Source organism: Trichomycterus rosablanca, chromosome 20 (genome assembly GCF_030014385.1).
Source record: "Trichomycterus rosablanca isolate fTriRos1 chromosome 20, fTriRos1.hap1, whole genome shotgun sequence".
NCBI lineage: Eukaryota > Metazoa > Chordata > Actinopteri > Siluriformes > Trichomycteridae > Trichomycterus > Trichomycterus rosablanca.
The window spans coordinates 22,980,751-23,005,068 of NC_086007.1; the positions used below are offsets into that span (position 1 = coordinate 22,980,751).

The window sequence follows — 24,318 nt, forward strand, 5'->3', positions numbered from 1 at the left end:
TGGGCACCCTGTCTCTTTTTTCCTGCCAGAGACAGGGTGCCCAGAGATATAGACATGATCCAAGATGCTAAATGTCCATTTTCAAGTCTGTATGAGCACTTGGTGATGGGTTAAACTGATGGGTCCCTTGAGGTAATGGGGTAATAAGGGCTGTTCCCACCGTAATCTCCAGGTGAACTGAGCAGAAACCTCTTCAAACTCCAAGGTGTGTCCGTCATTACAGTTGCTATTAAGAGGAGTCAAGTCAGGGGTAAGCCAAGCAGGAGCTGATGATTTATTGGTGTCACTGCAGACTTATCAAAAAGGTTTAGTAACAAAAAACCATAAATCTCTCCATCTTCATTTTGCTCTTCTTCCTTTGTCTGCAGCTGCCAGTTCATGGGTCCAGGCCGAGCCTCCTGTCCAGTCTCCCACTTCGAGCGGCCATAGGCGCACGCCATCAGAAGCTGAGCGATGGCTGGAGGAAGTGTCCAAGGTGGTTAAGGCCCAGCAGCAGACCCCGCCAACTCTACCCACTCTACCTCCACCCACTCAACAACCCCCACCAGTCCCCTCTGGGTCCATGGCTCCAGGTTCTCTTCCCACCTCCATGCAGCCCTTTCCGATGGCTTTTGACGCCACCCCAGCTCCGGTGGGCATGTACGGTCAGGCGCCACTCCAGCCAGCCTATGTGGCTATGCAGGCATACATGCCTGCCATGGCTAACAGCATGACCTATCCCAATGCCAGTGTACCCGTGGTGGGAATCACACCCTCGCAGATGGTTGCGAACGTCTTCTGCAGTGCTGCCAGTTCCTCAGGTGGAGGCGCCGTGGGTCCCAAGACCGGCAGTCTCGGTGGGGTGCCGTCAGCTTTTCCCAACTTGGCAGGGAGCTTCGCTAGCCCCACGTTTGGCAACCAAACAGCCGTTAATGGGCTGGCGCACAATTCACTTCCCACTACCACCAGTATGGCAACTGGCACTGTTACACACAATAGTACCATGACTAGTGCGAGCGGTAGTTCCAACAGCTGGCCTATGGAGAGCCAGCAGCAGGGCCATCCTTCAGCAGATGCCCAGGAAGCAGAGGGGTTCGAGGCCAAGTGGGCAGCTCTCGAGTCTAAATCGCAACCCAGGGCCGCCAACCCTTTTTCCAATGACTTACAGAAGACCTTTGAAATCGAGTTATAGTCGCACGCACCTATAACGGGCGCCTATAAAGACCCTGAAATGAGACTAAAGCTACACCACATCCGTTTTTAACTTCTCTTTTTTGCTCTTCTGCATCTGCTTGTCGAGATTGGTCCTACTCTGAGGGACTGTGAGAATTGAGTTTTATGTCATTCCAAATACTCACAAATGACTATTGATCTGGGAATGAAGGCCCCAAGACGTGGTCGCATCTTTTCAAGCGTTACTTAAAGAAGATGAATTGATGCGGCCAATATTTTTATTTATTGTCTTTCTTTTTATTCTAAATGATTTTATATTCAATTTAAAACTATATAAAAAATATGCATATAGAGTGGGTGGGACAAGAATTTAACCACTTTTGTTTTTATTTAATATACTTCCAGTGCACGTGTCCAGTGTGTTAAAAAAACAAACTGAATCAATAGTAGCAATCACAGTGAATGTAAAAGTTCTCAGTTTCTTAGAGACAACATTATTAAACCACACTTAAATTAAAAAGGCTATAGCAAACTACCTAACCCTTCCTGTTCATACAACTGGTGATAAGATTTCACAGCATGGTTTTAGACTGATAAGAAAAGTAAGAGAAATGCCATCACCCGCTCTAAAGGGGTTGCAGGAGGACCTGAAAGCAGCAGAAACAACAGTTACAAATGCAGTAAACAATAAGCAACGAACTGCGCCGCAACAAACCTTTGTTCCAACAGCCCATATAGAGCTTCTGAGTCTCTTCTATCTACGCCATTAAAGAAATCATGAATGGATTGAGGTACAAGGAGTTTTAAGAGGAGAATTTCATTTAATTGAAACAGAAATTACATCTAAACATCTTAACAAGAGAACAACCCCAAACAGGAAGGCAAATTTAAAAAATGTGGTCCTCGGCCTAGCCTATTTCCTGACTTTAATCCCACTGAAAACTTTAATCGATGTTAATCAGTGTTAAAATGTTGAGTCCATTAGAGCCCCTTGATGAATTAAGCTTCATGAAATGAAGATAATATGCCAGGCAGAATTGTGCAAACCACAATGCTTTATAAAGCTAATTATTTGGTCATTTAATCATTTATTTTAGACGTTTGAATATCCCCCCTTAATAAACACTTAATTTTGTGTTTTATTATTTAATACCACAATAGCAGCCATATGTGGACACCTGACCATTAGATTGCTGGACTTCCCGTTCCAAAACCATAGAAATTAACATTGGTTTGCTATCCACCCCGCTTTGTGGCTAGACTTCTTACAAGAGCTGTAGGAAGGACTGGCGCTGACCTGGCATGTAGTAGACATTCCAATACATTCCAAAGTTGTTCATTGGGATTAAAGTCAGGGTTCCGTGCCGACCACTAGCATTCCCCCTACACCAAACTGAACAAAGCTTTATTTAGTGAATTTTGTACACTTGTTATCCACTTGAAGTGGATATATGCACTGGAAGTCTATTTAATTCCAAAAGCATAAGTGTAAATTCCCCTCACTGTTATTTTCGAGGCATGGAGAAGGTATGACTGAGCAGATGGGATAAGAGGCTGCTTGATTGGACTCATGCTGACCGAACAGCTAGAGTGTAAATAGCATGTTTAATTTCTCACCTCTTCTTTATTGCCCTATTTGTGGTTCCTAATTATTATTCAGCCCATGAGAGTCACCGCTGAGGCATCATATCGGCACATCCAGGCAACCCACGAACATAAAACCGAGTCTGATTATTTTATTTTCCTCAGCATTAAAAGCTTTGGAAATGCATTAGACGAAGAATGTGTGAACAGCTACAAGGAAAAGTTTGGAAACCCTCTGGAATTTCATTGTTTTCTTCAGTCAGTGAGTTAAATTTAAATCATCATAACATGCTGCACAATACGTGTCCTTGTTCTTGTTCTTCCTTTATTCTGTTTTTTCAAACAAACCTGAGTGATCGGATGTGAGAGGCAGAATGACAGCAACCCAACAACCTTGCTCACCGCAAATCACTATGACCACGAACCCCCAAGCTTCTCCGCTTTGGCTGAGGCAGGGGTAAGACAGTCCCAGCCCTAGAGGACAAAACCCACACATCCAGATAACCCAACATATCACATAAAAATGGGTCATCAGTCTAAGAAGACCATGAGAGCACCAGATTGCCTAGACCCCTGATCCCCAGCATGGGTTTCTTCTGTTTTTTTCTGGGATGGATTGTCACCTAGTCTTGGAAGTGTGTCTGTTTGCTCCCAAAGTGTCTGGTTGGCACCTGACCCACCACAGAGCTACCCAGGATAAAGATTTCAATTCATAAATTCAGGTCATTTCAAAGGGTTCACTAACTTTTCCTCTATATACATTTTCTTCACAAACAAGGTCCAATGTTTGAGTTTTAAGGACCTGGAAACCCACAACCACACCCAAATCTGATAATGATTATAGAATTGTGGGTAATAAAAAAAAACCCTCAACATTCATAACAGGTCAAAAGGTGAAGTTGGTTGACAAAGAAAGCTGAGAGTAAAGTGATCTGCATTGTAAAGAAATTGATGACAAAGTAATTAATGTCCTCATTTATCAGTGACAGTATACAAATGTGTTATATGACCAAAAGTATGTGCACAACTGAGCTTGGTGGACACCCTATTTTAACACTATAGCATTAATACAAAGTCGCTCCACTCGTGTCTTTGTGGCTGTAACTTCCTTCACAAGATTTTGAAGGCACCAATGTTGGACAAGAATGTTTGGCTTCAACTACTGTCATCACAAAGTTGAAAGCATAAATTTGGGCTCCTAGTTTGAATCTCAGTGGTACTTCAGGCCTAGCAGGGCAACCAGCATTCAACGTTGGCTGTGCCTGAATGAGGGAAGGTCGAATAGGGTTTTTTCTCATTAATGCTAAAAAAAATTTGACTTCTGCTGTCAGGTGCCAGAATGTTGTGTCACGTAATTGGCAAAAAAAACCTACCCAAAACACACAATTTATTTATTATAATAGATTTTATCCACCTGTTTGCAACGGGTGTAGCTGTGACACCAGAACTCAATGACTGGGTGTGGGCGTCCACATACTTTTGGCTAAAAAGTGTATATTTACGCACAGCGTCTTCCCTACACTCAAAGTCACTCTGGGGTTAAATTAATATACAAATACCAGCACACACATACACACACACACACACACACACACACACACAGAAACAGATACACAGAATGTTTGTTGGGTTCTCTTAAACTGTAGTCATTCACAGGGTTTAAAAATACTGTGGTAAAAGCACCACTGGAACATAAAGCATTTTGATGCATTTTGCTGTGGACACTAAGCTTATTATAACAAAAACCTTATGTCCACTTAGACCTAACACAGTTTTGGACTTGATGGCTTCACTTTGTGAGCCCACTCTCATCAAGTTATGTGCTTCTAAAAAAGCCCTATTAACCTTTGGCGTAACTTTCTTTAATCAGTAGCATTTAGCATCAGCTAACCACTCGATTAGCATCTGACTGACCTGCTTTGTTGAAGAATTGGACAGCTTGTGCTCTTTCACAATGTCTGTTTACATTTAAAAAACATGATATTTGATCATCTCAACACACACACAGTATAGAGGATGAAAACTTCATGTTTTGGCTAAACGTTAGCACACAACAGTTCTTTCACAAATAATAACATTATTTGTACATCTCTTACTACCCAACTTTTCTGTGCCTTCAGCCAGTGACAGTACTCTCCTCACTAAGTTTACTTACAAGTAACACTGTGCCTTTGTATTTAACATATTTAAGATTCACAGTAATGACTTCCTGTTAGCTTAGCATTAGCAGCTTTAGTTTCCAAATGCTAAGTGCTCTGTGCAGTCAAAGCTGTGTGTAAATACGCACTGAAACGTTTGAATACACAGATTATGGTCACTGATTTATACTAATGCGCTACTGATAAGTGAGTAGACGGTGTGAAGATTAAAATGAATGCTAAAGAGAAAGCTTGAAGTAAAGTAGAATATTTTGAGACAGGAGCAGTATACACAAAGAAAGATTGGAATTGGCCATTTCCTCCCCATACACAGCCAATCATGTCTGATTTGGACCAGGATCCCTGTGCCGCCCGAGCACCTATCTGTCAAACATCTTTTTTTTATTTGGTATATTATGCTAATGCCATATATCAAAGGCAAATCCATATTTAAAATAGTTCATTCTATTAAAAATGCAATTTTTCAGCGGTGATGCCACCTTCGCCTACTGGATTTTATTTTATTTTTGAAACCCCCTCAGTACTGCATTCTTTCTGGTAATTGTGTTCATGTAACCGGTTTAAATATACACGCTGCATATTCAATATGAATATGTGTATGGAAGTTTCTCAGCGACTAGAGTAATAGCTAGATATTCAAAGTCAGACTGTGCACTGTGCATTAAAGGACATTAATAATATAATACACATGTGAGGCAGTAACAGTGTATACTATGAGGCCAAAAGTATGTGGACACCCCTCCCAGCAGTTTTGAAACAAAGCTTCACAAACACATGATTTGACCAGAGTCACAAAATCTTTCCAAAAGAAAAACCTTTCGAGAAGAGTGGAGGCTGTTATAGCCTCAATATTTTTCCATTTTTGGTGTGCAGGAACTGCACAAATCCCTGCCCCTATTAAATACCTTCGGGATAAATTAGAACGTGGATTGTGAGCCTGGCCTTTCCATCTAGCATTAGTGTCTGGCCCGACCTCACAGTTGCTTTTTTGACTAAATGGCCATGCATTACCACAAACACACTCCAAAATCTTCCGGAAAGCATTTCCAGATAAGTGGAGGCTATTAAAGCTGTAAAGGGAAGTGCATCAACTCCATATTAATGGCCATGGTTTTGAAACAGGATGTCCCAACACCATCATGACCAGGTGTTCACCTAATTTTGGCCATATATTATATTTTATTTACTTATTGATTCACACAGCTAGCTTGTCACAAATTTGCCTATTATCAACCACTACTACAGGGTTACTCAAGCCTATTCAGGCAGCACAATGGTCTTATTTATAGATTTTCCCAAAGAGAATGTGTTTGTAATCCGGCCTAGCTGCAGGCCTAGCAGGGAAAATCAATTAACCTTTGAAACGAGCTTATCTGTGATCTGCACTGTACATCTTGCAATGCAGTAACGATGCAGTGAACGAATTGATACAGTTCATCGCCCGGACTTCGGTTCACAATTGCCCAAAAGAAACGTTTTTTTTTTTTAAACAAGCAAACTAAATTACCTCATAAAGATGATTGTAAAACTGTAGTCTAGCGATAACGAACCATTTTATTTTTAATCTTTATTTACAGAGTTTTGTATTTAAACCTGCATATTTGTATTGTAAGTACATTGTACAAAGATAAATAAATAATATAAGAGTACAAGTCATTTTTGTCTGTGTGTTTAATTCTCACATTTTTTTTATTGGAATTGCAAACGTGACCAGTTGTGTTTGTGTGGACGCCTGAGCACCCCTCATCATCTTTGTTTTTAACAATATTCTATAAATGTTTGGGGCACCGTCTTGAAAGTGGATTTTCCACCTATTCTATATACATATAGCAAGGACTAAATCGTTAAGGCCAGACGACTGGACCACTCTACCAACAGCAGATCAAGGGTGCCAAGTCATGAACCGCTGTCAGGTCAAGACTCATTGATGTTAGATGACATGAAAGCTATAGTATCTGGTACAGACAGACCAAATGGCTATTGTATCTCAAATTGTACATCATTTTAATACTTGTATTGACGTGAATGTATCATAACACAGCGCATCGAACCCTTCTGTGAATGGGGCTGCGGGGCCAAAGTGCCCATGTCCATCCTTAAAGGAACCTACAATTGGCATGCAGAAATTAGAACTGGACATTGAAGAAATGGAAGACGGTAGATGTCACGTAGATTACGTAGACGTCATTGGTCAGCCCAAGAATTCTATGGAGTAAAAAATTGACAAATCAGAAATGTTTCAAGCTAAAAAAAAACATCAATTGATGATACTTTGCCTTTTAAATACAGCCGTAGAGGTCAAAAGAAACCTCAAAGCCAATGGGGTAAATTCTTGCCTGCATTAATCCATGTTCCCGGCATAGCCTAAAAACTCACAGGACATACAGTAGAATGTGCTGCTGTGGACAAAAAAAATAATTTACTAAACATTCCAAAAGAGCCTCGTTAAGCAAAGTGAACCTGGGCCAGGAGTATAAATTAAAGTCACTGTGGCTTACTCCACACAAACACATTTACGGCCATGACTAATCTACCGCCTTAATGCAGTCCCAGCACTCTTTATGTGCGACTTTTGGGAAGCTGTTTGAGGAGTTAAAAGAAATGGGGAACAATTGTCGGTGTTGCAGTTCTCCTGGAAAGTCGTAACACTGGAGCTGTGTTCTTCCTAATACATGTTATAACAGTGTCAGAACTCTCAGGTCTAAACCACTCCAAAACCATAATTTTTAAAAACTTGCTTTTGTGCTTGGACTGTTATCTTGGGACAGTGGTAGCCTAGTGGATACAGCTTCAGGATTAAAAATTGGCTTGATCAAATCCTGGCTTTGCCATCTAGCCACTGTTGGGCAAAGCCCTTAAATCACTTGGCTCCACCCTGCACTCTGACCAGGCTAGTTGCATAAACGTTCTAGTTGCATAACTTAATATAATTTTGCTTAAGCTAATTATCAGACTTTGTTCTTCAGGATTTTCTGGTAAAGAGTGGAAATTATGGTTGTGTATTTAATGGCAAGTAACATACCCCTGCTCCATCAGACTACCACCACCATATTTGCCTGTTGATATGGTATTCTCATTAATGACTGCTGGGCTAGCTTTATGACAAGTAATGAACCATGTCTTTTAAAAAGTTTTACATTTGACTCCACAGTCCACAGAACATTATCCCAAGTGGCTTAAAGGTCATCAAGGCATTTTCTGGTACAGAGAAGTGAAAAAGTATTTGCTCCATCAAATTACTTCAGTTTTTGCTTATTTGTCACATGTGCATGTCTCAGATCTTATTTTAATATAACATGAAGACAACATGAGTACCAAATACAGTTTTTAAATGATAATTCCATTAATTATATCACAAATGTGAGAAAGTAATTGCCCCTCTAAACCTAATAACCGGTTGTGCCACCCTTGGCAGTAATAATTGTAATCAAACATTTGCAACTTGCGATGAGTCTTTTATATCACTGTAAAGGAATTTTAACCTACTCTTGTGTCAATTTGGCTACATTGGATGGTTTTTGAGCATGAACTGCCCATTTAAGGTTTTGTCACAACATCTCAAAGGGATTCCAGTCAGGATTTCTTTCCAGCCATTCAGACCTGGACTTGCTAGTGTGCTTCGGATCATTGTTTTGCTGAATAACCCAGCTATGCTTAAACTTCAGGTCACTAATTGGGAAAATATTCTCCTTCAGGATTTTCTGACAGAAATAATCAATTATGACAAGTCCTCCAGGTCCTACAGAAGCAAAACCGCCCCATACCATCACATTACCACCACCATGTTTGTTTGATTTGATTTAATTTGATGTTCTTAAAGTGGAATGTCCCAACTTTTCCAGAAACATGTTTTGTAGTCCAGCTGTCACTGTGACTAAATCATGGAAGGAAAGCAAACACGCTGTCAAATGTCAAAATTCACAGTCAGACTTTTCATTTGTACAAATTTGTTATTTAAAGTAGTCCATTAAGAAACGTCAGGTCTGTGTCTGGAATAACTTTTGGAACTGTAGGACATCTAGTGGTTAGTGAAAGTCATCACCTTCCCAACTCACTCACCTACTATATAAAGCTAGCAGCTTTAGCCTGTCAACAGCTATACAAGGACTAATTCATGTAAATTATAATGACTAACATAATGAATAAATATGTGTTATCCCTAAAATCAAAGTGTTGTTCTTTGTTCTTGGTACTGTGTCAAAAAGATAAATCAAAGCTTGACTGAAGTGTGTTGCTAATCTGTTACACACTTATCTTCATTAGAAATAGGCTAGTGTCCTCATGTTGCCTTGACATTTTACACACTAATAAGTTAAGCATGATTAACAATACAGCATTTCGCAAACGCTTTAATCCAAAGCGACTTAGAATGGCAAGCAAGCTAAAGTGCCCAACAGTGGCAACTTGGCAGTGGTGGGGCTTAAAATAGCAACCTTCCAATTAGTAGTCCAGTTTTTTTAATGTGGAGACAATGGCTCTCGCTGTGGTTTGCTGGTGTCCCAGTGTTAAATAAGGGTGACCACTAACCATACATCCTCTTTGTCAAATATTTAAACCTCTACTGTATACACATTGCCATGGTGCCACCAATTACATGAAATTACTTTGCCAGTCCAACCCCCACCCCCTGGCCCATGCTGCCATCCTGCCAAGTGTCCTCTTTTCTGAAAACCAAAATATGGTCACCCTAGTTAAATGCATTAAATAAATAAAATGGACCTTAAAAACTAGATTTTACCACTAGACCTGTTTACTCTTGTAAGGTTGTCTTTGTCATTTTAAATTCAGTTTAAAGAGCATAAATGAATGTACAAATATTTTTTCATAGCACTGTACAGTCCAGATCACATTATGACTAGATGATGAACAGAAGTGCTAATTAAAACAGCGAGGTAGCACCGCTCCTCTAGAAATGACTCAAAGCATGCATGCCCACATGTCCTTGATTTCAAGATTTTGGTCTTTATTTAAAGTCAAAGTAGGACTTTTTATACTGTCAATCATCCATTCATTTATTTATTATTCATCTTTGATAACTGCTTTATCTTGATCAGGGTTGCTGTGGGTCCGGCATCATCTTGACACAGAGCGCAAGCAGGAAGGCAGTTGTAGCCTCAAGGTTATGGTACTGGACTAGTAATAAGAAGGTCACTGGTTCAAGCCTGACCACTGCCAAGTTGCTGCTGTTGGGCTCCTGAGCAAGATCCTCAACCCTCAATTGGTCAGAAAAAAGTAACATGTAAATACTTGAGGGAGCACCCATACTACCACACAGTACTCATCTAAGAATGAGTACTGTTAGATTATGTTAATAAATAAACACAATGCAACTAGCAAAGAAACATTTAAAAAGGTCTTTAATATTCAGAAAGGTTAAAAAAAAAGAACAAAAATTGAAACAAGATCATATAAATTTCAACTAAAATCACTGCTTTGGTGAAATTGCTTTACAAAAAAAACAGAACAATGGTTTCCAGTCCACAGGTTATTGAAAAAGTTAATAATCCAGACTTTAATAATTAATAATTCTATAAAGAGTTTCTCACATAAACTGCTTATACTAGTAAAGTGCTTTATTGCAACCCATGTAAGAAATGCAATTCTCAGCTTTTTTCCATCGGATGCACTTCAATTATTGGGCAATGAATCAGAAATGAGCCTAGGTGCGCCCACATAGTCCTAAATAAACCTGTGTGGGCCTGGATACACCTGCATGAGCCTAGAAGTGCCCGCACGAGACTAGCTGGGCTCTCACAGGCATCCAATCAGATCAAACGTCAGTGAATCTGAACTGAAACAACCAGACTAATTTGACCACCTGTCACCTGTATGGATATTCCCTCCATAGCCATACGCCAATTAGCAATGCATTAAAACGAGACAAGGAGAACGGCTTTTCCTGATTGTTTAATTTGCCTGCTAGTTTAATGCATCCATAAATTGTGTTTTTTTCCCTGAGCATGCAGATCATTATCAGCTCCTAGAATACAAGGAAACATTTTCTGACTGAAAATCACTGACAACATACCACCCCCCCTAACTGAGGCACTTTGTTCTTAAGTACAGTCTGATTTTAATTGGTGCAGTAATGGTTATGAACAGAGCAACACATAATACAAATGTTGGTGAACTTGCATGCAAACGTCCCCTTGTGGAGGCTTTCAGTTGTATCTTGTAAACCACGGTGGGACCAGATTGTACAAAGTAGAGCAGAGACGGTAATATGCATTGTTTGTGTTGCCTGGGTCACACAAAAAGTGAGTCGCTGGGGGAAAAAAACCCTGAACTAAGAGACATCTAACTAATAAAAGCACAGATATCGCCAGCACCTCTATGTTTCCTTGAAAGTGTATTACTGTTAGTCACTCAACAGTGTTTTTTAATAGAAACAGGTTGATTCAAAGCCATTTTAAATACACAGTTGCTTCTAAATCATTGGGCTCAGTGTAAAGTGTGATTACAGGACTAATTAGCATAAACAATGTGCAAAATAATTGAAGTGGCATTAATGGAGAGCGTGTAATGTAATATACAGGAGTTAGATATGTAAGGCAGTTCTGCTAGTTGCAGGCATTGCATAATAATAATAATAATAACTTATGGACTCAAAATATGCCTTGTGAAAGCAAAGTCGCATCATACACAATTCCACCTGGAAAATAACCACCTCAATCCGTTCCAGCATTTTAGATATACTGTAATTCTAATTTAGCTGTAGTGAATGAGCACACGTACCCGAACGCACAAAGCCTTCGCTTAGGATAAACTGCTACTGAAAATGACAGGCTCGAATCTCAGCTCTGCTACCAGCAGGACGGGCGCCTATACAGGCAATGATTGATGATGGAAATTCCTCTTTAACTGCTGCAATTACAACCTCAGCCACCTCAGTCAATGGCACCTGAACAGAGACCAGGGACAATGGATAGCGGTGCACGATACAGATCTCCTAATGAGCGCACCTCATGTGGGTGGGAAAAAAGCTTCGACACGTGCATGTTAGAGTCACGGCTCATCTAGTTAGGGGTCAGGAATGGACGTCTGTGGGAGTAAAGGTAATTGAATACAACGAGATTAGGTGGAAAATTGACAAACACTAAAAAAAGCCCGACAATTTTACATTGTTAAGCAAATTGCGTGTGAACTTGCACGCAAACACCCCCTTGTGGAGTCTTTCAGTTACATCCTGTAAACCACAATGGGACCAAATTGTACAGAGCAGATTCTATTTAATTTACTTCAATTAGTAAAGCATTAGTATATGCTATTTATATTTTTCGTAAACACACATTGATCAGAAAAGATCAGAAATTCCACCTACTTTTTAAGTCTTTATGCTTATAAATAATAATGTATGTGATCCTAAGCAGATCTTAAAATGATGTAAATTTAACATCAGATAACAAACATCACTGATTTGACTGTTATTGTACATTTATATACACAAAAACATCCAATAATAATTATTTTCCCATTTTATGTTTATAGTGGTCGTGGCAAGTGGTCGTGAAACACTGGGCATGAGGCAGGAATACTCTATCTGTACAGGGCATCAATCCATCGCAGGGCTTTAACACCTCCCCTCCCCCCCAAATCAGACACAGTCAATCACGTCTGTGTAGACACCTGGTCGGCCAATAGCACAGTGTGCTAGTGTAATACTTGTCCTTATAGTTATAGTAATTGTGTTACTCGTTAAAATGCTGCCTACTTAGGTGCCTTATTTTGAAGCAATAATCTGACTGATTGACGAGGAAGCGTTCGATGATTCCTTAGCGGTGAAGGCAATCCCAGCATTCAGTGCGGCACAACTTTTCTCACAAAAAATTACAAATATGGTGGACAAATGTGGAACAAAGAACAGAGTTCTCTTCAAATGTAAATATGCTACACTACGAAAAACTGTTCGTCATTTAAAGTAAAGTAAAGTCTTTTTAGTGGAACTGATATGTGAATTCCTATAAAGGAGCCGACCAAAGGTTTCCCACCCACGGAATTATCATTATACATATTCACTGTGAACCTTCCCTCCGAGATCATGTTGAAAAGTCCTTAATAAACTTAAGGATTAAAGCCGATATTAAATATTTAAAAAGAGAATGAGCTTTTTCTTTCAGTGCCAGCACTAAACGGTTGGGAAAAATTTATAAAACCCCCAGATTATTTCCCTTTTTTTTATGATAAAGTGAAAGACCCTGATTAGTTTTACTGCCTCCGTCTGTCTGGTTACCTCAACCAGGAGAATGTCAGTTTTTAATCTGTAAAGGAACACAGTCACTCCTCTCAGATGTTTCAGGGGTCACTGGTTGTCTAATTGGGTCACACAGGCATCACACACCCTCACCGGATGGTCCCAGCCGCGGGAGGGCACGGGACGGCACTGAGTCGAGCAGCCCCCACATACACCCTGACCGCACGAGCGGCAGTGGTGCTTGGACGCGCTCGGGCTGAACTCCTTGGCGCACTGGTGGCACTGTGTGATCTCGTGGTCTGGAACCCAGTATTCGGGCCGTGCCACCCCCTTTACGAAGCCTGTGGGGACAGAGAGCATTGATGTGAGTGTAATTGACTGTTCCTGAGGAAGGGAGGGTGGACAAAAAGGTTTGCACTGCTGCTATACAACTGTGTCCTCTGCTGTCTGGTCGAGGCACCTGCACAAGTGATGGTCATTTTGCAGGGTACCCATATGTGATGCAGCTATTTGTAAGACTCAACCACTGATCCTGGTTTTCCTTTTGCTTTTATCTTTTCCTATATAAATAAATATAAATAATAATTTACCTTAGTATTATTATTATTATTAGTAGTAGTGTTGTTCATTTATTTATTATTATAATTTTCATGATTGTTATTGGATTTAGTATAATTAATATTATAATTATTATTACTTTATCATTTTAATTAAATAATAATAAAAATACAAAGCAGTGAAAAAATAATATAATTAATTTTTTATTTGTTTTTCATTATTATTGTTTTAATAGAATTATTATTATTATTATTGCTTTTATCATTGTATTTTTTATTTTTTTATTTTTTTTTACCCCTTTTTCTCCCCTTTTAGCGCATCCAATTGTTCAATCAGCATCGTGCTTCCTCTCTGTCTATGCCGAACCCTGCCCTGACGGAGGTGATTGAAGCTAACCCATATCCCCTCCGAAACACGAGCAGCAGCCAGATGCATCTTTGCCACCCACACATTGACGAGTTTGGCGCCACCCAGCGTTGCATGCGGAGAGACACACCCTAAGGGCACCCTCTTTCATCTCTGTGTAAGCGCCTCCAATCAGCCGACAGAGAACGTAATTGCATTCTGACAGAGAGAGACCCACATCCGGTTCTTTGTCCCACCCCCCATATGAGCAACCGGCCAATCGTTGCTCATATAGCCACTCAGCTTCGAACCGGTAAAGCAAGGCTGGATTCGACACTACGTACTCCAGAATCCAGCCCTGGTTGCAGCGCGTCTCCTTTACCGCTGCGCCACCTGAGCGGCTTATCATTGTATTTTTAATAATAATAATAATAAATGGGTTACAAAGCAGTAAAAAGTAAAAAAAAAAATCTAAAATTAATGTGTTTAATGTAATAAAAAACCCCAAATAATTTACATTTGTTTTAATTTTTTTTATTATTGTTGTTTTATTGGAATTATTATTATGATTGCTTGTATTCATGTATTTTCAATAATAATAATAATAATTAAGACAATAATAATAATAATAATAATTAAGACAATAATAATAATAATAATAATAAATGGGTTACAAAGCAGTAAAATAAATAAATAAATAAATGTGTTTAATGTAAAAAAAAAAAAATAATAATAATTTTGTTTTAACTAACCAGTTTAAATAATTTACATTTATGCAGTGAAAAATGCTTCAAGAATGTTTTTGTGTATAAAGCACACTCACAGAGAGGGTAGTCCACTGCAGTGGAGACCATGTTAAGCGTGGACTGTGCCATTTCGGTAACCCTGCGAGCCACCAGGGTCTTGGGTTCTGTCTGCACTACTTAAGAAAACAAAGAAAAACAACAAAAACACATCATTTAAGCTCAGTATTATATAAAGAAAAACCCTTCCAATGTGGTTATGGTCATTCAGTTTATCTGAATTTGCAATATTTGGCAAGCCTCAGAGTATGTTCTTACCCTGGATGACCTGAGTAGCTCCTACCCGCTGATGGCAGGCATCACAAACTCGCACAGGGCTCCTGCCCCAGCCCCTCTCAGGGACTGGCATACTGCGGGTGGAGCAGGCCTGGCAGAAACCCTCGCCACACGCTCGGCAGTGGTGCTTCCTCTCCGCCTCCTCGAACATCCGCTTACAGCCATGGCATTCCTTCACAATGGGCATCAGAATTACTGGGACTACACATATTAAGCTAAATAATGGTTTTACGACTGCTTTATCCTGGTCAAGGTTGCGGTGGGATTGGTTTCCTTGGAAATACTGGGCACAATACAGTATCACGCTCTGGAATGGCCGCCAATCCATCATGGTGCCACGGCCATCCCCAATCCCTCCTCAGACATAAGCAATTATGTGTGTATGTAGATGCCTGACCGGCTGAGTACTGCTAGGGATTCCAACCTTGGAAGGACATGTTAGCTTACCATGATCTCTGCATTGGGTCTCCAGTACGGGGGAGCCACCTGATCCGTGATCCAGGCTGTGACTGCTTTGGTGGGGCCGGAGCTGTATTCCGATACAGACTGGAGGACGTAGTTCACTCCATCCAGCACCCTCTGAGCCGCGTTCTGATGGTCGGTCTGGAAAGCCTCCGACTGGAGATGAGAGAGAACATAAGAATCTTTAGTGGTTTTGTTCCAGGGAATATGTGATTATATTTTAATTTACTGTCAGATTCATGTAAAAACAACATATTTACACTTCAAGTTACACTTGCACAGGACATGGGAGAGAGACATCAATGATTTCTGAGTTCGTACAGATCAAGTGTTGACATACATCAAAAAACAGAACGGGAAAGGTAAAATAATAGGTGAAGAAGAGAAAGAACTGACCCCCTGCCAGACATGTTTGACCTCTGGGCGTACCACACTGCTCTCTGGATCCTGATTCCCCATCCAGTATTGCCTGCTCCGGTAGATGATGCCGCAGAACGGACACTCCAGTACATACCTGCAGAAGGGGATTTTAGGAAATTGGGGCATTTTGGAGTGTTTTCAGGTATCCAGTTTATTACATAAATAACAGAAGCAGGTCATTTTTAACTGTGATTGAAGAACATCATGACCACTCTTTGAAAAAGTGGCTCACTTTCCCAGTCTGCAGTCATTTACATTCACCACATTTAGTGGAGGCTCAAGGGTTTTGCTCAAGGGTCCGACAATGGTAACTTAGCAGTGGTGGGGCTAATACATTAAGCACTGAGCTACCACTGCCTTACTGCAATCACAGATCCATTATTTATTTATTTGTTAGGATTTTACCAGCATGTTTTAGAAGTTTTGGAAAAAAAAGGAAACCCACGCAGACACGGGGAGAACATGCAAACTCCACAAAGATAGGACCCAGACCGCTCCAGGACCTTCTTACTATGAGGAGACAGTGCTACCCAGCAAGCAATCACAGATCAATAATGAGGTGTGAGCTACCAGCGAGTAACATCACAGCTAGTAAAATAGAAACTGAGCTAGAATGAGGGCAATAAACATGGTTGTGTATCAATACAAATACTGTTATATTAAATAGTATGTTAAATTGGTACAACAGGAGCATAACGTCAGTTCTAAAAATGCTGTTTAGTAGATGGTTTTGTAAGCTGCTGCTGTATCACTTCCCAGCTTCATAAGCTGTAAAGTGACCCAGCTAAACCAAAGTGTATCAGAAGCACCCAAAAGAATAATTTCTTTAAGCAGAACTGAAACACTTACCCCGACCAGGCATATTTTGCCAGACCAAGCCATGGGTTATCCGAAGCAGCAGATGTCTTGGGCACAACTATTACCTCCCGTCCACCTTCATAGCATTTCTGAAGAAAGCAAAGTACAACAGTACTAAGGTTTCCATCAGGATGCTGTGAGTAGTGTAAGTGATGAGAATGATGTTAAATTACCTTGCAGATAAGGACCTTGTTGTTGTATTGATGGGCGTATTGGCATAACCCATCCGCTGAGTGTGGCAGTCTGTCCTTCTGGTGGTTCATGCCATTCTTACAGCGAACACTAAAGTCGCAGGAAAATCGTTATTTAAAAATAATCCTTACAACGTCACTAACTAACATAAGGCATTCCTGGAACGAGTTCATTGGTCATTACACTCTGATTAGATTACCACCATAAAATCGTAGCTCATACTCTGATGAGCCAAAACGGAACCACACCCTAAGGTGTGAAGTAGCTTTTTATTAGCGTTACACTAAAAAGGCATTTTCCTTTTCCAGTGTGGTACAAAACAAAGTCCAAAACAAATTGCAGGGTCCGTTCGAAAACCTAGTGAGCTGCCTTGCTGCCTACCTGGGCAGCTGCCTCAGTGAGAGGATTCTAATAAGACATCAAACTTATAAGGCAGGTTATTCAGACACACTACTTAGACAGTGATTACGGTGATTATATCACCACAGTTGGGTTGAGGCGGCACAACTCACTAGCATGCCAGCTAACATCACCCTCCGTGTACCGAAAAGGTTAAACTCTTACTGTTGAGCCCAAATTCGCAAATAAATGACACTTGTTCACCTCTATACAAATTAAAAATCACAGCTAAGAAAGCATCAAATGCTCCCTCATACTTTAAAGTAAGGCACCTTAATAGGCAGCATTTTAAGGTATCGGACAGCCTTCTTCCCGGAAGCGCGTAGGATGAAGTAAAATGCTTCAATGTAGAGAGCTCACTAGGTTTTCGGACAGACACCTTGTTGAAAGGCTTCCCATAATAGTGGAGGCTGTTACTGCTGCAAAGGGGCAACCAGTGGACAGTCCAATCAGCTCATGGTCAGGTGTCCCTATACTTTCATTTCAGCAATACTATTAAATATAAAAACAGAGTGTGCTTACTTGCAGCTGAGGCAGACAGAAGGGCAGGTGAAATACTCGTCCGGAAAAAAGGAGTACAGGCTAATTTTGTCATCGGAGATTTCCCCACAGAATCTATCAGTCAGGGCCTGACGAGGAAAATGTTAATTTAGCCTTTAATATACCAGATTTATTTAATCACACACACTGTATGTGCTGATATACTGCATCACCAAGGAAGATTTCAGCATGAGCAAAAGAACACAGTGGATTTACCCTTTTTGCACATTTTATTGAGCTGTGGATTAAATTTTAATAAATATAATTACCATTTTTACATAGCAATCTCCACTTAGTAACCCATAATACAAAGTAAAATCTGAAATCTGTCATTTACAAAGATATTTAGACCTTTTATTAAATACAGTTGCAAGTCTTTTAGAATAAGCTGCTACAAGTCTGGAACACCTGGATTTAGGACGTTTATTTATGGGTTAAAAAAACCACAAAGTGCTCTAAACAATTTCTAAATCCACTCAAAGTGTTATTTTTTCCCTACAATCTAAGCTAACCCTGCCCAGCTTCCATTCCTGTGTGTGTGAGAGACTGTGATTCAGTATTCACAGTCCACAAACTGCACGGACTGGTGGCATTTGTAATTGGTACCAAACATAGCCAAGTTTCATCCACCATTCACTTTGGTAATGACTTGTAGACGCACAGGGTTCTTTTACAGATAACAGTAACGCTGCATCACAACATACACTACATGACCAATAATAGAAATGTGAATGTAACTGACACCAGGTATTTTGGTAGCTTCGTACACTTTGGACCATGGGCCTCACTTGTCCTAGCAAAAGGCATTTAATTGTTAATTAAGGATCTTCTTATTACTAGATGAAATATCAGCACATACTTAATACAGTTAGATCTCAATAATGGGAGAGAGAATGTGCTACCTGCAGTGCACTGAAGACGATAGTCGGCTGTCGGGGGGCTCGTGAGGCTGTGTTTTTCACCTGCATTTTGATGGTATCCAGTAACTGAGAGAAGTCTGTTGGAGGTGTGATGGTCTGTGTGCCCACATACTGCACCGAGCTGAAGGCTTCTGTGCTCAGACCCAGGTCATGGAAACGCTTCTGAAGCACAACATCAGCCGGGACTGTTCTGTCTAAAAAACAAAAGAACAGAAATGATGTCAAGTCAACACCTAATTAGTTATTATTGAAAAGTAAACTACTCACACAACTCAAGTGGTGCAACAGTAAAGCATTTACAAGGCAGTCTAGAGATATAGGGGGTTTAGAATGTAACAGTAGGGTACTTGGGTAGCACACCACTGCAGAGTGTTCTAACTAACCTTACAAACACAACAGACCGTGTTTAAGAAAGGGAAAGTCTCTTCCCACTGCTGCTGAGATATATGATATCCTCGACTGGCCTGGGTGTCTGCACAAGTTGGGCGGGGGGATTACATGGAGCTTAGCACGGCTCTCAGTACACGATATGATTCTGTGCAAAACCGAACACTGGCAGGTGATAAGAAGTGGCTGCAGACTGGACACGGGTCAGAGGGGCGTGTAGTGATCTGGCTCTTCTTTATCAGGTGGAGGGGGGCACAATCAAAATATATTAGAAAAATATTTAATTAGACGCTCATGCTCATTGAATTTTAAAATGTTATAAACAATTTAGTGCACTGTTATTGATGCCATGTACATGAACACAGTGCGTATTGTGAAGACTCATGCGTATTTGCCTAATCTCCTTAACATTGGAATAATTATTTATTAAATACACACCAAGACTATTAAATTTACAGGAGACTTAAATGCATGACTCATGTCCCAGCTAAGCCACCTTAAACACCTGACAAGCTTAAACACAGTTGAGGGAGAGACCAAACAGCTGCAACAGGTATTTCTAGGGCAAAAAAAAGATTCAACTTTCCACTGTAATTTCTCACCATGACCCAGCAGCTGAGTGCGTGAGGTTTCCTGGAACACCACCACGGCCGGGCCTAGATTGGAAAGAGGTACGTCCAGCCCGCATCGGCTGGAGAGGGCTCGAAGCTGGGGTGTGAAGTACTTCAAATAAGCAGCTGAAGCACTTCCCAAGAAGTGAAACATGTCGTTGTGCAGCCGCTCGGCCCGTGTACGGTACAAAGCCACGTCGGACACAGCCAGCACCTTTAGCAGCAGGCGCATTCGCTGATTCTGCTGCGTAGAAGCACCGAGCAAACCCTCCGTGTCCAGAATGACCAGTCCCAGGCGGGGCTCGTAAGCAGCCCAGACGCCGACGGTGCAAGAGCCGGGCGAGGGAGAGGTGGCGAACACTTCCTCGCCCTCGAACAACACGTGGTTTAGCGTGTGAGATTTGCCATCGCCGGTGTTGCCAAAGATGGAGAGGACTTTGACTCCTTGTCCGGCGCTGCAGCCCAGTTTTTTCAGGAAGTGGGCTTCATCTTTTACCTAGAAGAGTAACACAGACAGTGTTCATAAGTTCATAAGAAAAAAACTAAACACATTTAAATAAAGATCCTTTGTAACATATGTCATTAACGCTGCTGGTCAGAAGTTTAAGAGCACCCCCATTTGTCACATTTTTTTTTTTACCCCTTTTTCTCCCACTTTAGCGCATCTAATTTCTACCCGTCAATCATCCTCTCACTAATGCTGGTCCCTGCTCCTGATTGAGGAGGACGAGGCTGCTCCACACCCTCTCCGAAACGTGCACAGCAATCGCACATCTTATCACCTACACTTGACGAGCGCAGTGCAGTACAGTACAGCACTGTGCACGGAGGGCCACACCCCCTACCGCACTCCTTCCCCATCTCCGTGCAGGCGCCACCAACCAGCCAGCAGAGGTCGTAATCTCACTAGTCTGAGAGAGAGTCCCCATCCGGCTTTAGTCTCGCCCCTTATCTGAACAACAGGCCAATCGTTGTTCATGTAGCCAATCAGCCTCAGCCGGCAAGGCAGAGTCAAGATTCGATACAATGTCTTCAAGATCTCAGCTCTGGTGAACAGCGTGTGTTTTACCACTGCGCCACCTGAGTGGCATTTGTCAATTTTTGTTTTTATATTTCTGCTGATTAATGTCTTAACTTTTGATGGCGTTGAAACTGTACTCACTGACACCTTGGCTTTTGTCAAAGTGACCTACACTTTGAAGTGCTCTCTTAATTTTTAAAAATATTTTTGTTTATGCATTTTCTCCCCTTCTTTTTTTTGGCATATCCAATTACCCAATTGCATTATGCTTCCTCTCTACTGATACCGATCCCCGCCGTGATTGAGGAGAGTGAGACTGACACACACCGCCCCCTCTGACACGTGTGCAGTAGCTGGCTGCATCTTTTTACCTGCACGAGGCGAGTTCATATGCAAATCAGCTTTGTGCACGGAGAGCCACACCCTGATCAATGCATTATTCCTCGACTCTGTGCAGGCGCCATCAAACAGCCAGCAGAGGTCGTAATTGCCTCAGTTATGAGGAGTCCCTATCTGGCTCCCACCCTGTACCAACAATCGTTGTTCATGTAGGTGCCCAGCCGGATGGCAGAGCTGAGTTTCGAACCAATAAATTCGAAATGTCAGTTCTGGTGTGCTAGTGTGTTTAACCGCTGCGCCACCTGAGCGCCTAGTGCTCTCTTAATTTGTAACTTACATTTTTGCCATTAGATTAGCACATCTTCACATCTTTAAACCTAAATATTTTTCCATGATGGATACCCATAGCATTACGCATACATGTTTTTTTTAACCTGCAATTTGAGCATGCACTATTCGAACTATGTTATTTGTCTACTGTTAGTAGTTAGTCTGTTATTTATGCTATTTGTGTGGTAACTTACGATTACTGGCCATACTAATAACATTAGGACATTCTGCTTAATGGTTCACATCAGACTTTGCTTTTAAAAGCCATCCTTTTGCTTTTTTCAGACATAAGTCCATCAATGTGTAGAAAATACGGTAGCAGTTGAACTAATTTGACTACATTACTTTTTCCAATACTCAAGGATCCAGGTTTGTTGCTCCATACACCAAGTTATGCATAATTGTGCATTGGCCTTTAATTGAACAGCAGTTCAAACATAAATTCCAGCTTTGTAGAGATGTCAGCATTCAATTCTGTGCTTAGTGTTGTCATTTCAGGGCATAACCTGTATGTTGCCATCTATTAGTTTCAGTGAGCTTTGACTTGCAATCACTGTTTTCTTATTTCCACCAATCCACTCTTTTTCCCCATTACTCTGAGGTCCAGGTTTGTTGTTCTTTACACCAATTTACGTGTCTATGTGTTATTTTATTTGAAAATTTCCACAATTCTCTCTGCAAAATAGGCACCCACTATTGGGCCTCTATGGAACTTCATTAGTTGCCATATTCTGGTTTAAAAGTATTATTCATGAACTTGTTTACTAATTCAGCTAACGCGTGTGCTAAATATGACGAGCATAAGTGCTAATTCAGCTAGCATTCGAACTACATAAACCTTGCTTTAGCTATTTAGCTTGTTTTAAAGGCTTGTTTACTAAATATGTTGTTATAATTCAGTGTTTTCTGAATGTTAACATGATATTGTCATAATGCTTACTAGCTATACTGTTTACCAGCTAGTCGGCTAGCTTCATGACGTAATGTTTACCTGCAGAGTTTCGTTTTCATCAATTAAAAGAAAGCTCCGTCCGCTCTCCGGCTCTTCTACCTCCAAACAGGGACCGAGAGACACCGCTTCCATTTCTTTCAGCAGCATTTCCGACATGATTACATCCCCATCTCCTCTAAACATCAACTGCAGAATACTTTAATCCCCACTCCGAGTACACCGTTCCACCACCGAGGCCCTGCTCCTGTCAGGTCCCACTTGGCTCTTCGTTTGTTACATATTTGACATGCGTTGTTTTCCACCCGTTTTCTGACAACTTTCTGTCCAATCAGCGGTGCTCAAAATAGAAATATAAACTTTAGACCAATCATAATAGGCAAACGTTAGAGTTTTAACCAATCCTGAAGTAGAAGGCGGGACTTACCAAAAAACGGGTAGGGGAATATACAGCGAAGAACGTAAATAGACATTGGGCGGAGAAAGTGCCAGGCCATGCTTCATTCAAGTGCTCAAGATTTCAGGACTTTTGTAATTGCAAATTAGAAATTTGACAATTGTATTTTACGAATACAAATTACAATTGCTTGAAAGTACACAGCGCAATCGTGACCTTTAAGCTAACCTGATTATTTGGTTTCATTATTTCATGTTTACTACATTTCGTTGTTGTAAAATTCCTATCATTAAGAGCAGTTACAATGGTAGACAATGTTCACAGGGGAATCACTACTAAATGAAAACTAATTTAAAGTATTTACCACCAGCAGCCACGGTCACTTTCTCTGTGGAATTATATAAAAAAGATATTACATGGAATAAAGTTTAAAAAATTGAAATCTCAGATGCCAGAATGTTTACATGTCCCCAAATAAGTCGGTTAGTTCGAAAACTCATAATTACGACAATGAAGCATTGCAGATTACTCAAACCCTAACTAAACACCTAATGCAAAGCCTTATTTAGCTTGAGGATTACTTAGTACATTTTACCAGCTTACATCTAAGAATGGTACTTTTAGGGGCGAACAAAATATTAGAACTTAAAGGTGTCGAGTGCTGGTGAACATTCAACCATGAATAATTTAAGCAGCATTTATAAAGAACTGCTTTGGCACCATAGGGTGCACCTGGTCCTATAAAATGTATCATATTTGTCAGCTGTCTTGTAAAACAATTATTGGTATTTATTATATGGCTTAATTGTTGGGCAGCAGACATTGTTTGTTGAAGGCATACCTGAAGACACTATAAGACACTCTTTTGGTCACTGGTTCAACCCAGTCCATTAAAGAATAAAGAACACTGGTTTCAGGAAAGTTGGTACAATTGTTCCAAAAAGTTGAAAGAGGAGCATGTTTACTACTGTTACACCACCTTTTCTCTAAACAACAAAAATAATCAATAAATGACAGAAGACACTTATTGATTATTTTGTAAGCAGAATTTCAGGCTTTTTTTTCAATGGTTCAGTGGACTTCAGCTCCACACTGCATTTTCTATGAAGCATTTTCCATACTGTTCCAAATTCTCTGGAAATGATGTTTGTAGTAAAAATGTATTACTGTTTTTCAGTAATACTAGGTATTTACCATGTCAAGAGGTGCAAGTGGCACATGGCCATACATTGAGGACCAACAATAAGGATTTTATCAGATGCTAATCTCCTAATGAAGCTACCACGTGGATGAATCTAGGTACAATACCCCATTATAAGGTTGTAACTGGATTACAAAAGATGTTTACTAGCAGTTAAGACCATACGTTCTTCTTTTTAGGACCTAAATCCTCTTTCTTTTTAGATCCCACCTTCTCGCACTTCT

At 40.6% G+C, this 24,318-nt stretch overlaps 2 protein-coding genes across 7 annotated transcripts in view; one reads left to right on the forward strand and one right to left on the reverse strand.

Annotated features, from left to right (window-relative positions):
• The window catches only part of numbl (NUMB like endocytic adaptor protein), a 46,332-nt gene extending 44,185 nt beyond the window's left edge, over positions 1 to 2,147 (forward strand). For both annotated transcript variants that reach the window (XM_063017226.1, XM_063017225.1), the window contains exon 9: positions 369 to 2,147. In XM_063017226.1, coding sequence (XP_062873296.1) covers positions 369 to 1,171 — 803 coding nt within the window. In that variant the 3' untranslated portion in view covers positions 1,172 to 2,147. The remainder of the gene's footprint in view (positions 1 to 368) is intronic.
• A 7,758-nt stretch (positions 2,148 to 9,905) lies between these two features.
• si:ch211-11n16.2 (zinc finger FYVE domain-containing protein 1) lies at positions 9,906 to 22,751 on the reverse strand. 5 transcript variants are annotated; one of them, XR_010015494.1, is made up of 12 exons: positions 22,539 to 22,751; positions 19,849 to 20,353; positions 18,842 to 19,053; positions 17,922 to 18,028; positions 16,982 to 17,090; positions 16,800 to 16,897; positions 15,927 to 16,044; positions 15,516 to 15,686; positions 15,051 to 15,240; positions 14,813 to 14,911; positions 11,631 to 13,427; positions 9,906 to 10,108 (listed from the first exon to the last, which is right to left on the reverse strand). XR_010015494.1 is itself a non-coding variant. In XM_063016815.1 (12 exons), the coding sequence occupies exons 1-12, from the start codon at positions 22,680 to 22,682 to the stop codon at positions 11,916 to 11,918; spliced, it is 1,962 nt and encodes a 653-aa protein (XP_062872885.1). In that variant the 5' UTR covers positions 22,683 to 22,751; the 3' UTR covers positions 10,236 to 11,915. The 5 variants fall into 5 exon arrangements, 4 of the variants coding, with proteins under 4 accessions (XP_062872885.1, XP_062872882.1, XP_062872886.1 ...); XM_063016815.1 differs by lacking the exon at positions 9,906 to 10,108 and having other exon boundaries at positions 10,236 to 11,936; positions 13,240 to 13,427; XM_063016812.1 differs by lacking the exon at positions 9,906 to 10,108 and having other exon boundaries at positions 10,236 to 13,427; positions 14,813 to 14,908.
• Positions 22,752 to 24,318: the final 1,567 nt, after the last annotated feature.